We start from the raw sequence: 15,113 nt of genomic DNA on the forward strand, positions 1-15,113 counted from the left end.
GATCCCTTCCTCATCCCTTCTCATTTCTCTGTACTAAAGTACCTGGCATTCACTCAAACTGGCAGTGCGATCAAGGTAGAGCACTAAAACTTGTATGAGGTTGATAGGGCCATTGGCAAGACATTGGGCCCTGGAGAAAAGTTTGCACTGGGAGGAGAAGAGAGAAAGCCCTCATTTACCCTGATCAGGAAAAGATCAGGAAATGTGTTAGCAGCATGGACACTGGCATTTGAAGCCCTCTTGAACAGCTTACTTTCAAAACTCTGATCAAGCATCCACTGGCCTGTGAGAACAGCAGTTCTTCTGAACTGACAGCATCAGAGGCTCCAGCCACTCTATTGGAGCCATTCTGGGTTTTCAACTCTCTCAAATGTGAGGACCCAAGGGAAGATGTAGAAACTAGGGGGGGGGGGAGGGGGGAGGAGAGAAATGTTTTATTACAAAAGCTTGGAATTAGAGATGATCAGGGCCATGGGGCAGATTCTGTTTTTATTCATCAAAATACCTTAGCTCTGCTTGATCTGTCATCGCCAGCATAGCAGGAGTAAAAGGGAATTCCCAGCAAGTTCCCAAAAGGAGCAGTGTGTTGGATATGGAAATGGGCACCAGCAGCTGCAGGCTGGTACAAAAGGATTGGTTTTATCTAGAAAGTGATGCCCATTGCCTGGGGTGAGTGAGCTGCTGATAAGATCTGAGCATCGTGCCATTCCCCAGGCACTTGGGCATTTCCAGCCAGTTTGTTAGACCAGCATCTGAAAACATGTAGAGGGGAAAAAGTCACTTGTTTTGCTCTTTGATCCCAATTCGTCTGCCCTGCTACAAGTTAGCCCATTTTGTGAGATGCTCAGCTAAAAGCATCGGGTTTTGCTTTTGTTTGGAAGGGAAAAGTGGGTTTCACCCCACTCCTGCCGTTCCTCACCAGCTCCTGATTTCCTTCTTCTAGGATATTTCCTGATCCATGAGGCTGAGGCCAACAACTCCATGCTGAGGAATGAAATAATTTATTAAGTACCAGTTCTCCTTGCAAAAGACAGCATCAGAGGAGCAACAGTTGGTTATCAACCCCAACTGTAGCAAAGCAGCCACACTGATGTGAAAGTGAGAGGTGTGGTTTGCTGTCAGCAATATGCCTTGAAGGGTGGCAACATCACTTCCATAAAAGTGCCTTTTCCTCTTCTGATGATTTCTATTCCCCATGTGCTGATGTCGGTGGTTTCATGCTTGAGGTTATCATTTCCTAGAAGTGAGCTGAGCAAGCCTATCTCTATGGGCTGTCACTGGGAGCAGGAATGGACCTGACTAGGAGATGAGGTTTGCTGCAGAGTAGGCAGAAGAGGGATGGGAGCCTGAAGAGCTTCCCAAAGCTGCGCTTTAATGCTAGCACAGCACATCTGTTTTACAGGACAGGTGCTTTGAGTTAATTCTGTACAGGCTGCTGTCAGGGATGCTTCAAGTCTGTGTATATAGCTGCTCACATGTCTGCTCTTTGCATTCATTGAGTAAGGGGCATAGGGTGTTTACAGGTTAATGGATTTTCAAGCTGAAGTGTTTGCTGATAGCATTCAGGGCATGGAAATTTGGTCCAGAAACCTTATCAGAGAGAAATCATCTTGTGGTGTCCTTCTGTGGGAGATCAAGTATTAGCTCTTTAATTTGTTTACAGTGGTAGACCTACAGTAACATATTAATGTGCATGCAACTAATTGGGATGTGCCCCAATGCAAGGACAATACTGAATAATAAACCTCTTTAGGAATGTCCTTCTGAATGATCTGCTGGCTACCTGCATAGTTCAATGTCTGAAATTACAACCACCCTGAACCCCGCCTAACCCCCGAGGTTCTCTAGCACAAAGAGGAGGTGAGGACAGGCTAAAGACCACCTAGCCTGGCTGGATGGGTTGTGGGCATCCACCTGGGCAGAGGGGATCACAGCAGCACATACAGTGACTGCCTTGCCCAGTGTATTACTGTGCTCTGAGGGTGGTCTGCTGAGCCAACCCTGAGCATTCCACTGTGCTGCAGAGGCCAAGCTGGGATTAATTCACCTCAAAGAGCAGGTTGAAACTGTTAAAATACTTTGCAGGTGGTTCCTTGAACTCATGGTGCAGCTGGATCCAGCCTAAAGGGCAGTAAAAAAAAAAAAAAAAAGGGGGGTGGGGGGAGAAGAAGCAAGTTCTGATGAAATACAAATTAAAATAACTTATGGAAGGGAAAAAAAATCTGTTTTCAATCTCTACAACAAAGCCAAGCAACGCATCAAGTTGGAAAGGAGAGATGTCAGCCAGGCAGCGCTGGGAATTTTATTGCTTTAACACAAGTGCTTCTCCGTGGCCCTAGGTGCTGCCCCAGCAGCTGGGAGGTGGCACACAGGGATATGAGGTCTCCATGGGCCTCATGTTTGTGGGCAACACCAGGGATGTGGAGGGACATGAAGTGGGGGTAAATAAGTCCCCAGGCAAAGGTGGATTTTGCTCCCACGTGGGTCCAAGCTGCAGCTTTGTTTCCATGCCCCAACGCAAATAAGGTCTTCAGGTTTTGCATGTTGGTCTCAAACTCTCTTTTGTGTGGAAACTCTCCAGGCACTACAGCATTCCTTGCCACTAGAGCTGAATCCACTGGTGGGTTTGTTGGTTTTTTTTGATTGTTTTTTTTTTTGTTTTGTTTTGTTTTTTTGTTTTCTCCTTCATGGTTGGGCAGTCAGTGTGATGCTAGGGGGGCTCCAGCAGGCAGTGAGTGAAGGAACATGCCAGACCTTACCTCTCCAAGAGCTGCCAGTGGGCAGATCTCTCACAGCATGCCTTGGGATCCCTTGAATTCAGTGGTGCTCCCTAGATGTGCATGTGCACTGAAGATGTTGGTCTTCCTGTGGAGAGAACAATGCAAAACCAAAACTGTCCCAAGCTGATCATGAGGATATTTCACTCCACAAGATCTTGTGCTCAGCAATAAAAGGTCAGGCGAAGGAGAACAAAAGGGAGATGGTGGTGGTTGTAGCATTTGTTCTCCCAAACAACTATCACGTGTGCTGATGTCCTGCCTTCCAGGAAGTGGCTGTGTATCTGCATGCTGATGGGAAGTAGAGAATTAATTAATTCCTCTTTCTGCCTTGCTTGCACACACAGCTTTTGCTTTTCCCACCAAACTGTCATCGTATCAGGATCCTTCCTTCTTGCTTTCTTTCTCTTCCATTCCATGAGAGAAAAGTGTGAGCAAGTGGCTGGGCAGGCATTTGGCTGGTAGCCATGGCCAACTCATCACCGCGCTGGCTGGGATGTCAAAACTCGTCAACCTAATTCAGTCTGAAAAAAGGAAAAGATAGAAAAATCATGTGAGACAGGGCAAATTAAATAAGCAAGTTTATGAGCAAACCTACTGCAGCAGAAACCACCTCTGGTCACTGATGGCTTTGTGGTGTGCATCTGCCAGATGTTTCGTGTCAAACTGCGTCTGTGTTTCTGTGGGAGAGCAGTGTGGTCTGTAGACAGGATTACTATGTTTTTGGAGCCTTTCTGCAGAAACATGAATACAAGTGTTGGGATGTGGAGTAACCATCAGCTTCCTTGGGTGTCACTCTCATTTCAAACTAGAGGCAACTGCCAAAATGGTGGAGGCTGCTGCCTTGGTTTTCCCAATGCAGAGCCTGTTTATGGCCCCACCTTTTCTTTTCCTCTTACTTGGAGGATCACCAAAACCCCCTGAATTCTGCCTATTTATGCCTAAGACAGTTTGGAATCCACTAGATGAGTCTGGAAACTCTTCTATGCTGAAAGATAGAAACATCTCTGAGCTAGAATATCATCTTATTGGCGGGGAGAGGAGGGAACCAGAATGACTTGAAGTCGCAGACTGAGTTATTTAGGATAAATTCTTGCTCTTCATCATCAATTACCAATGGGCCCACGACATTGATGCAGATATAGTCCATCCATAAAACTCAGTCCAGATACAGTGCACCTTTGCAATGAGGGCTCGATGAGCATCTTCATCTGAGCACATACTACTAGCAGCACAGCATGGGAAGGGCCAGGGTGAACTACAGAACTGCAGGCCTTTCCCTAAGACGTTGGCAGAGCCTTTCAGAAGGGGCAGAAAGAGCATCAGGATAAGGAGGTTGATGCAGGCATGGCTCATAATGTGCTGGAAAGTGCTGTTCTGTTATTAATCCTGCTTCAGTAAGTCCTTAACCCGCGACAACTATGCTGAGTCAGCAGTTTCTTTTACTTTTGTTCTTTCCTGAATTAGTAACGTCAGTTGCACAATCAAAGTCAGTCTTTCTCTGCAGCCAGTGATGGTGCAACAAGAAACAAAAGATAGCAGAAGGCAAGAGGTGGCAGAGGCCAAGTGAATGCATGATCTTTGATACCAAGGGTATGGCCAAGACGCTCTCTGCCATGTGCACAAGGAAATCTGCCACTGGTTTGCAGAGGCTGACATCCAGATGTGTACAAACTGCAATGTCCCCAAGCAGAGATGTGCAAATGTAGCCACATGCAAAACTGTATGGGACATAATTCAATAGAAATATGGGTAGGATAAAGCTTTATCATCTGAATGGGCAACTAAGGATGGTAGGCAGAACTGGGTGGGAATGTGGTTTTGCTGTTGACTTTACTGAAATAGCCAAGTGGAGAACTGAACATTGAATCAGGGCATGTTAGGACTGCCAAAATACGTTCCCCTAATCTAACACCTGTGTCACGCCACTGAGAACGGTTCAGCCACAACACAGCTATGAGAGGTGGGAAGATATATGCCTGATCATGGCCCAGCAATAGTAGTGACTTCAGGTTGTTTCAGCCACCCTAACTCATGGGAGTAGCTTAGCCCTTCACCATGAAGCAAACATCCCAGTTCCTGTGCAGCATGTAGCAGAATGTTACTGTAGGGGAGATCTTCTCTTCCTCCCTCTTGGTGCCAACCCAGGTCATAACTGAGTGCTTGAAAGGAGAACACAGAAGCGAATTTCAAAATCCCCACTTATTTTTGGTTTAAGCCTTTTAGAGTGCTATGTTCCAAGTGCAGAAGCAAGGATCTCTCTGCACTGGGCTGTCTGGCTGTGGATTTCCAGCTCTGCTCCACACAAAGCTGAGGTTGCTCTTTCTCCCATGGCCACACAAAGTGGCAAGGTCTCAGCAGTCACACAGCTGAGCGAGGACCCACAGCCATGGACAGGGCCTGGTGACAGTGGCTCATCCACAACTCAGAGGGGACAGCAGGCAGTGCAGAGTGGGTGCCCTGCCCATTACCTACTGATAGCTGTTGCTTGCTGGTTTGGGTGAGTCACTTTCCTCCACACAACGTAAACTGGTCCTGGCACAGATTTCGGAGATGGTGAAATGTAGGAGTGATACGTACAGGGTGTGAGAGAAGCAGCGGTCAGGTGGTGGGAACTGTGTCCATGAGTTGAGGAATTGGTTCAAAGAGACCTCGGCAAGAAGCTGTGTTCCGCAGTGACTGATTCAGGTGTCAGCACCACCCATCCACCACCACCTGTCTTTGCAGCTCCTCCTGATTCTTCATCTCCTCTTTCAGTCATGCACTATCATTTTGCTGTACGTTCATGTGGGTTTAATCACCATGTAGTGTTTCACCTCACCTTACAGAGGACAGATCCTGAAGGTAATGCTGAACTAGGGATTTCCTTTCCTTAGGAAGGAGGCTCACTTGCAATAGAAATCACCTCGTGCCCAACCCTGAAGTGCAGAGATACTGAATCACTTGTTGCTGAGCTTCTTTCATAACCACAGCCCTGTGGATGTGGTAGCTCCGAGCAAGCACATGAGAGCAGCTGAACATCTTAGCTTGTGGGATTTTTTTTGAGGAACCATTCAAATTACCACATCAGAGTTCTCACAAGTCTATAAAAACTAAGCAGATAGGAAAAGCCTATCAGAAAGCGTATCAAAGCAGGAGGCAGATAGAGTTCCTTCAGCTCTCCATTGCCCTCCATCTGAAGAGGCTCTGTGTTAGCCACATTTGTCATGAAAATTAAAGACAGATGCAGAGGAGATGGAAATTCAAGTGATATGAGCACCTTCAGTATTTCAGACAAGACTGGGTTTGCCTCAGCTGCTACTACAACCTTTCAGATAAGTGGTAAGGTTTCTTTTTATTAAATGGATTGATGTGGATTTTATTGGGTCTATGAAGAAAACCACATAAAAATGAAATATTGTATTTGTATTGAAAATGAAATGCTTTTTTAACAGAGATTTTGCTATTAAATTAACTGACCATTTAAAAAGAGTTTAATTGTTCTTTCCAAATAAGGTTGATGTTGAGCATCTGAAAATAGTTCTCCTTCCCTGCTTCAAAAAATGCCTAATTGCACTCAGACAATTTCATGTCCTAATAGTTAAGATACTGAAATCACCAGATCCAATTAAAAAAAAAAAAAAAAGTTTCTCAATTTTTAGCTGAATATAAATATTTTATTGCTGACTAAACCATCCTATTGGAAAACTAATTAAGCCATTGTATTCTTCTGAAGCTACAACTTTAAACTACTCATTACATTGCTTAGGGAAAAAGCCTTCAATTAAGGGTAAATTGTTGCATGTCTGAAGTAATTATTAGGTCTTCTGAAATACTTTTTCCCTATACGGCAAAATTAGACGAAGTATTCCATTTCTTTTACGCTTGCTGGTGACGATTTGCTTTAAATGTTACGACCTGTTTCCATTTGTTCTGCAGCTCAGTTTGTTATTGATTTTTCATTTGTTTTGATGCATACACGGATCACTGTTGGCGACACGCGTATGCGGTGCTCTAGGGAGGCAGAACTCGTACTTTGAGCAACCCTCCCTGAATGGCAGCCTGGAACAATATGTATGGGAGGGAGGTAGGATTCATTGGTGCAGAAAGAGGCGAAGTGCTAAGCTCACACTGTCACAGGCTGGGTTAGGTCTAGATGGTAGTAAGGAGGTTAGGGCAGCTAAGGGAAAGATGCTGACAGTGGATCACAATGCACAATCGATGCAGGAGGCAGAGGGAGGCAGCCCGTCTGGCTTATCACAGACCTTGCAGGAGGGTTTAGGGTGCTGAGCCTGAAATGGCTATTTCTGTCCTATTTTCGTTGATTTGTAGAGCCTCAAATCCGGAGAAAGCCATCCACATGCTGTGCTCGGACTACCCTTGTCATCTACCTGCTGCTGCTGACAGTTGGCCAAGTGCTGTTGGCGTACAAAGGTATGTGTCCACCCTATGGAAGCCTGGGCAGTTTTGCTGGCTGCTCTGGGACAGCACAAGTGTGGGTGATGAGCTCAGAGATGAGAAATCTCTGCAGGAGCACAGCTGCGCAGAAGGTAAAGTAGCTGCTGCAGGAAGCTCATCCCCCAACCCCTATGTTATGTCTATCTGGGCCCAAATATCTACACTCCTGGCTGACCAAGCAATTCCCAGCCAGATCGAGCTGTATATTCATTGCACGGACATTTTGTTTCCAGTGTTTAAGATGAAGGAGGAGATACTGAAATGTCAGGAAAATAATGCCTTCCATGCCGAAGAGATGATAGGAAGATCCTATGCTGACAACCTTCTTTTGGAGAAAAACTTCACAGAGAGGGGCATGGGACGTGAAGAAAACTGGAGGAGGCGCTTAGAAAAGGAAATCACCGTAATTAAAAGCAGCAATGCAAACTTGATGATGATGATGAGCAACATCACCCTGCTTGCAGGTATGGTTCAGTTTCTTCTTGGTGACTGTATGGAGGGGAGAAATGGCTCTTCTGCACCACCTGCTTAGCCAGGGGAAATCTAGTTCTGAAGGAATAACTGCAGCAAGATTTGGTCTCGCTGTCAGGTAGTTAGCAATGCTGCAGTGCATGGGGTCCTTACTACAGAAAAATAACCACTAAATATTTATTTCAGGGCATCCTGGATACAAAGGAGAACCTGGTCCACCAGGTATGTGGGTAGATGAGGCGTAAACAACTTCGCTTCCTCTCTCTTCTACTTTTTTTCCCTTGAGAGACGTAAGATGAAGATTTGGGATTTCAGTTGCTAGATTCAGATCCTACAGAATGTACAAATCCCCAGTGCGTTGTCACAAGGAGACCTCCTGCACATTTTGACTGATTTCCTGGATGCTCTGGCTTGCCTGAGTGCTCCCAATGGTTGTTGCTGACCATGGTTTTGTCTTCATCTTCTCACTGCCACCCTGACAGAAAAGCTCAAGGGTGACGGAGAAACTATGGCTGGTCATTATCTGCAGTAGCCATCCCAGATCCCCATCTGAGGTAAGAAAGGACCATGGAGGGGATGATCATTTATAAAGGGTTATAATATAGTGCATCCCACCACTGGGTTTTCTGCCCCAGACATAGCAGGTCCTGCTGCACAACTCTAGAACAATTCACATGCAATTCCTGAGTCCCTGCTCTTTAGGGGCCCCATACCTGAACCAAACCGTGCATGTAGTGAACACTGACTGATTTGGGATGGAACAGTACCAGCCATAGGAGATAAATGTCTCCAGTCTGTGAGGATGCAGCAAGATCTGATCTCATGTTGGCTCTGTGCTGAGAAGAAGTTGGACTCACCATTTTCCTAAGAAATTCAAGTTCCTGTGATCCTGTAATGACCTAAAATTCATCCCTTGTTAGGTCAGGTCTGTACCTCATCCATTCTTAGTTCTTGGCTATGTTGATGAGCTTTTCCAAAGGAAAAAAAAGAAAAGATTTTTTTAAAAATAATTTTTCCATGTCTTCCTGGCTGCATTTACAATGCTGTAACACCACATCCTGCCAAACACTAATACTGTTCATCACAGCCCAATAGCTCAGTGCCTGTTCAAGAAAGTTCACCCCAGATGTCTGTGTGAGCAGGCAGGTGGCCTGGCTTGGCTGGAGCACAATTGGCTCTACCCAGCACACCCAGCCCAGCTCCATGGACCTTTCTTGGGTGCCTGCACTCACGTCTGTCAGCTGTACATCAGTGGTGACCAAAGGCACATGTACAAAAGACAATTTAAAAATTCATCTCTTCATTATTCATTATTACAAATAGGTGATGTGTATCAGCTGATATATGTGTCTCACATCTCAGGGCTACGGGGACCACCGGGGATAAAGGGAGACAGAGGAATTCCAGGTAAGTCTTTTCCAATCTCTGCGGATGAGCATAACGTGGCTTTATGGATTATTTTATGGGTGGTCTTGTCTTCGGTCGAGATGTAAGTCAGCAGGAATGTCATTGGAGTTGAACGAAATAAGCCTATGTCAAACCAATGTGAACAAAAGCAAAACTCTGCTGGAAAAATTCTAGTTTTAAAAGTGAGTTTTTAGAGCCATTGCACTGGCTATGGCAGGTAGATGTCCTCTGCCCTGGCACATCTCTCAGGCACACGAGGAGCAGAGTGCCTTGTGTTGTGTGGCCTCCTGCTGATGTTCATGAGACATGATACCCAATGCAACATCATAGGTATGATGTTGTCCCTGCAGGCTTACAGGGCAGTAAAGGAGATCGTGGTCCCACCGGTCCAAGGGGTGAACAAGGAGAAAAAGGAATAAAAGGACAAGCAGGAATTCCAGGTAAGACATCTCTGGAGGCATTTAAGGCCAGGCTGGATGCAATGCTGGGCAGCCTGATATTGAGATTCCAACCTCATGGCAGGGGTTGGAACTAGATGATCTTTAAGATTCCTTTCAACTTAAGCCATACTATGATTCTATGATTCTTCACTGTCTCAGCAATTTATTCCTGTTTAAATTGGTTATACTTGAAACATCGGATCAGATCTTCGCAGGTCCCATATTTCATAAAAATGTAGGCAACCCTGTGAGTGGCATGCCAGTCCGTGAGAGGACTCTCGGCCTGATCTGCAGGAATTTCATTCTGGGGTTTGCTCCAGGGAAAGGAGACATGGAAAATGTTGATTCTACACCATGGAACTGTCCTTATAAAGTTACTTTTGTCTAAGGAAATCCTGAATTAACAGCCTATTCCGGATTAGAACCATAGCATTTTCATTCATAATAATAATACAACATAATTTACATGCAGAAGCACACGTTAGTTCTCACTACAGTAAAACCTACTTCTGAGAAATTTATCTCGTTATATATAAGCTTGGCTTTTAATCACCTTAAGTACAAGAGTCATGTACCATGTTTCTCCCCTGCAGCACATATTACTAAATAAGCAACATTCAACACTCTCAGTTGGGATGCACCCGGAAAGGAAAAGTTGAATGCAGCACAGCAAAATCAGAAGCTGTTCATGGTGCAGCTGAGGAAGGACATTTGGACGAACTGGCTAGAGATTCCTTAGAAGTAAATCATCAGAACCCACACACACCAGAGCTAGTACAAGCTGGTCCAGATCAAAAAAAGGGAAGTAGGAGAAATAGCAGAAGACGAGGTCTTAGGGATAATTCTGGAGCAGAAGGGTGAAGGAGATACCACTCTTTAAATGAAACACTTTTAAGTAATTCAGCTCTATTTGAAAATCAGAGAAGCTTAAGGGCAGTTTTGATAATTGCTTGAAAGCACAGGAGTAGCATAAAATGTCATCCGTTTCCACCACAGCTAGGGGAGGGAAACATTATAGACAGCTGTAATGGAGATTTAACTAGGGAAGAAGACTACTAGTGGCAGAGATACTTTGGGAATAGCCTGGGGAGTTGCAGTGGGATCATTTACCAACAGTAAATGTGGGTGTGAGGCCTATCTCTGATGCAGATGGAAGGGGGTGCTCTCTGGTTTCTGAGACAGTGAATATTTGATGATGATGGTGATGATGATGATTTACACTTCCTGTGCTGCTTGGTAGGTCATGTAGGGCAGAAAGGTGAAATGGGCCAGAAGGGCGATCCAGGGAACCGCGGACCCGTGGGTCCTCCAGGAAACCAGGGAGTGCCAGGACAGCCAGGCTTCAATGGTAAGTGCAGAGGACACAAAACAACTTGCAGTCAACACACGCGTGCTGTGGTGCAGGACTGCCCTAGCTGAAGCATTTGGCTAAATCCTGCCAGCACTGATGCTAGGATGTTGTTACAGGTAGTGTGGGAGAGCCCGGACGTCCTGGGCAGAAAGGAGAAGCAGGTAAGCAGAAAGGGGGTGCAGCTTCCTCTATGGGTATGAGACTGATCTCTCTAAGACCTCTTTAAGACTGGTGTTGCCAGGGGAGACGTGTTATTTGGAAGGACACTGTGTGTGTTCTGCCTCCGTAGGGACAACTCAGTCTGCACAATATGGGGTTTGTGACAGAGCTATATTTAATTTTCTTTCTTCATGTTTTGGCTGCACTTCACATATGCTGTTGTTTATCACCCCCAAGGCCCAGCTGGAGAACGTGGCCTCCCAGGACCTCCTGGCCCCAGCAGTCCTGGGGTGAAGGGGGAGAAGGGGGACCTCGGGCCCAAGGGCTCCCAAGGTACCAAGCTACTGACATCCATACCCTGTGGTCCTCCTGCACTGGCCTCGCTTTGTGTGATGGCTTCACCTTTGCTGATTTACTTTTAATTTCAGGAATGCCAGGCAGTATGGGACCCAAAGGTGAAAAGGGAGACAAAGGAGTTCCAGGTAAAGAAGAATAAAAAGGTCTGCAATCAAACGCATGCATTATGCAAGGCGGGAGGGGGGAATCAAAGCAACAAGGACAGCAACTTGAGTACTGCTCTCTGGGCCCCATGAATCCCAGGACGTGATGGTGAGCACAGGCCGCTGTCGGGCTGCTGTGGGGTAGCTGCTCGTTGGTGGGTTTGTTTCAGGCATCTGCAACACGTGCTAGGAAGTGATGTTGCCTGCATTTTTACATGAATGGAAAATGCACAAACAAAGCCATAGTTTAAGATGAACCAAAAAAAAAAAAAAAAAGAAAAACAACCAACCAAACAAACAAAAAACAAACAAACAAAAAAAACAAACAAACAAAAAACAAAAAAAAACAAAAAAAACCCAAAAAGCGAACAACAACTTCCATAAGCAAGCATTAAAAATTAATTTTACAGGCTGTAAATCTGATGGAAAGCTGACTAACGAGCCCATGCCTTGGACTCCTCTGTAGCACTGCAGGCAGAGGTCTCTTAAGAGGCCAGCTAAGGAGCGCTTAACCAGACCTATTCTTTGACCTTCCACCTGAAGTAGTCAACCTCGCTACCCTGGGCACCCAAAAACCCAGGGTAATGTTCTGGTGTATTTCCTTTTTCACTCTGAATTTATGTAGTGCACACTGTCAGGTCCAAGTGCTGCACCCTCCTGCATGCACTGACACCTGGATGCCAGGAGTCACCTGGCCCAATATTATGTGCTTGCATGTCTGCTGCACCTGAATTTATGTGCCTAAGCTCTCTATGAGGTCAGTGAAGGCTATCTGAAAGCAGAATCTTTGTGCTATCAGTGAAATTTAAGATGTGATACTAATGACCAGAAATCAATTTACTTCAGAAGATAACTTACACCATCTTTATTTTCTGAATGGGTGAAGTCTGCCTTGAGTACAATGGGAAGTAAGACTCCTACTTGACTAATACATGCCTGTAGTGCAGACAGTTAATGTGGACTGGGTGAAATCCATAATAAATACACATTTGCATAAATGTTTTTAAATTGTATAAGCATGTAACTTTTTTTTTTTATGATCCTAGGTACTGTAGGGCCAAAAGGAACAAAGGGAGACCAGGGCCCACAAGGTAAACATTCATTTGATAGCATTAAATATTCTGATGATGATTAAGAACAGTACTTTAGATGTCATGTTCCAATTCTCTACATCAATACGAGATGCTTATCATGCTCCTCCTTTTCCATTTGGGAAAGGACAATGACATTTCTGCTTTCTATACAGGCATCCAAGGTCCAACTGGTCAAAAAGGAAGCAAGGGTGATTATGGCAGTAAAGGTCTAAAAGGTGAACCAGGTGTAAAAGGAGCCAAAGGAGACCAAGGAAACCCAGGTAAGGCTGTTTGCCATGTTGTGTCTGTGGAGCTCATGGGCTTGGAAGCATATGTCACAGATTGGCACAAGCTACTCTGGAGCACTTTTACAGGAAGAACTCAACAGACAGATGGGTCTTTCCAGAGGGTGAACCTGTGGTCTTTTGCATTTACACCTTAGGTACCTTACTAAAGACGTGCAAGTAAACAGATACATTGGATTTTCTCAACTCCACCCTCTCCTCTGTAGTCTACAAAGACATCTTGCAATATATACTGTGTCAATGGGATTTACATGGCAGTTGGGAACACAAGGACATTTAACAAAGCCTCTGTAATAGCAGAATAATTAAAAGAAAAAAAAAAAAAAAACCAACAGTTCAAAAGGGCCAACACTACAAAAACTCACAATCCTTATGCTTTTCCTTTACAATCACAGAATGCTTTCCAAAACCTTAAGACCTGTATTTAAAAAGATCACGCTAAACAGTATAAGAGCCCTCAGACAAAAAGCAACCTGCAGCCTCTCTGGGGCTCCTACGTGCATTCCTCTCCTGGAGCTCTGCCTCTGGAAGAGGGGTGGTGGAGGAGGAAAAAGTCTCTGGGTGATTCTCAGCTTTCATTTCCTGGAAGGAGGTTGCAATATGTGCTTTGTGAAAGTAGCTTTCTGGGTAAAGAGCTCATTGTATCTTTTCAAGCACATGCACTCTCAGGACAAGAGTTAACCTGCAGTGGCTAACAGTGTACCCATATGTGACCCACTCAATTACTCAATAAAAAGCAATAGCAGGTTATTTCCCCAAGCAACAGTCAAAGAATTGCTTGTTTTTCAATTTGGAACAGATTTTCCAGAAATGAAAAGGGACATAGGAGAACAGGGAGGAGATACTGGACTTTTCTTTCTTCTTCTGCCACCTGACTCTGGTATCAAAGCTACCTGAGATCAAGTACGCTCTGGTTAACCACCAACACAGCTACCAGAGCAATGAGAGCTGGGCTGAGCAATTTCACTGAGTTCAGTCTCTGGAGACAAGACAGGGCCCTGAAATATTCAGATCTGATATAAAAGTAACTTCTGGTCCTACTCCAGCTGCAGCAATGGAGCTGGGAGCATTCATGTAGTCTAGGCAGTCACTGCTTCCATCTTTCCGTGTGCTATTTGCCTCCTGCCAATATGACTAATGCAGTTATTTTTGTCTCCTCTGATCCATCAGGTTACTACAACAACATACGAATCGCAGGAGGGGGCAGGAGGGGTCGTGTGGAAATCTTTCACCAAGGCTCCTGGGGAACGATATGTGATGATGGCTGGGACATCCAGGATGCCTCTGTAGTCTGCAGAATGATGGGGTACAGCCGTGCCATCTCTGCCTTCACTGCAAGTGGAGGTGAGTCTTCAGCAGGCTGGGTTGCAAGACTATCTGCCTGGTTGGGGGATAATGCATGCCCTGCAAGAACCACAGTGAGGGGCTCTACGTAAGCAATATGAGAGCAAAGAGGATGGATTCAAAGGGGAAGCTCAATCCTCTAGGGACTAGCCTATATGTCATGTGCTGCTTGAGCTGTGCCAAAAAGCTTGGTTTTGAGTTCACCAATGTGCAACCCAACACACGCATCTGGAGGAGAGCATACTACCATTTCTTCTGTCTAGTGGTGACTGTTTCTTCTGTTATTCGTTGCATTTATTTTTCTTATTTCTTTTCCCAAAGGCACTGGGCAAATTTGGCTTGATGACGTGAACTGCAGAGGGAGTGAACATTCTATTTACCAGTGTAACAAATCTGACTGGGGCACGCACAACTGCTCCCACAATGAGGACTCTGGGGTGGAGTGTATCTAATGGGACATAGGGCTGACCTAGGAACCGCTGCCCCCTCGTGTGCTCTGCAGAACCCCTGTTCATTGCATCCATCCAGCTTCTTCACACAGGGGGAACTCCATTTTCCATAAATCAGCAACAATAGCAAGGCACAAATAATGTGAGGCATCCCAGCTGTCAGAAATCAGCAGGAGCTCAGATGTGATCAACTGCATGGCTTTGCCACCTGCCTGGCAGTAGCCCACCTGCAGCAGCTGTAGAGTTTCTCTGCTTTAGCTCAGTGCAATAGGAGGGAACAAGAGAAGCCTGCAGAATGAGCTGCAGCTTAGCTGGCCAGCCTTTAACACAGTGCTGTTGTCAATCTGGCCTAAAGCCCATTGTAAAGACCATGTACTCAAGACAGAAATCATTAAATGAT

At 45.3% G+C, this 15,113-nt stretch overlaps 1 protein-coding gene across 1 annotated transcript; it reads left to right on the forward strand.

Annotated features, from left to right (window-relative positions):
- Positions 1–5,983: 5,983 nt before the first annotated feature.
- On the forward strand, positions 5,984–14,716 carry MARCO (macrophage receptor with collagenous structure; the record flags this gene model as incomplete). The annotated part of the gene is made up of 14 exons (XM_079539216.1): positions 5,984–6,098; positions 7,089–7,190; positions 7,448–7,678; positions 7,872–7,907; positions 9,048–9,096; positions 9,423–9,532; positions 10,773–10,884; positions 11,004–11,044; positions 11,280–11,375; positions 11,471–11,524; positions 12,589–12,633; positions 12,789–12,896; positions 14,091–14,264; positions 14,586–14,716. 14 exons carry the CDS (start codon positions 5,984–5,986, stop codon positions 14,714–14,716), a joined length of 1,404 nt encoding a protein of 467 aa, XP_079395342.1.
- Between the last annotated feature and the right edge of the window lie 397 nt (positions 14,717–15,113).

The sequence above is a fragment of the Tetrao urogallus genome (assembly GCF_951394365.1).
Source record: "Tetrao urogallus genome assembly, chromosome: 8".
Lineage (NCBI taxonomy): Eukaryota > Metazoa > Chordata > Aves > Galliformes > Phasianidae > Tetrao > Tetrao urogallus.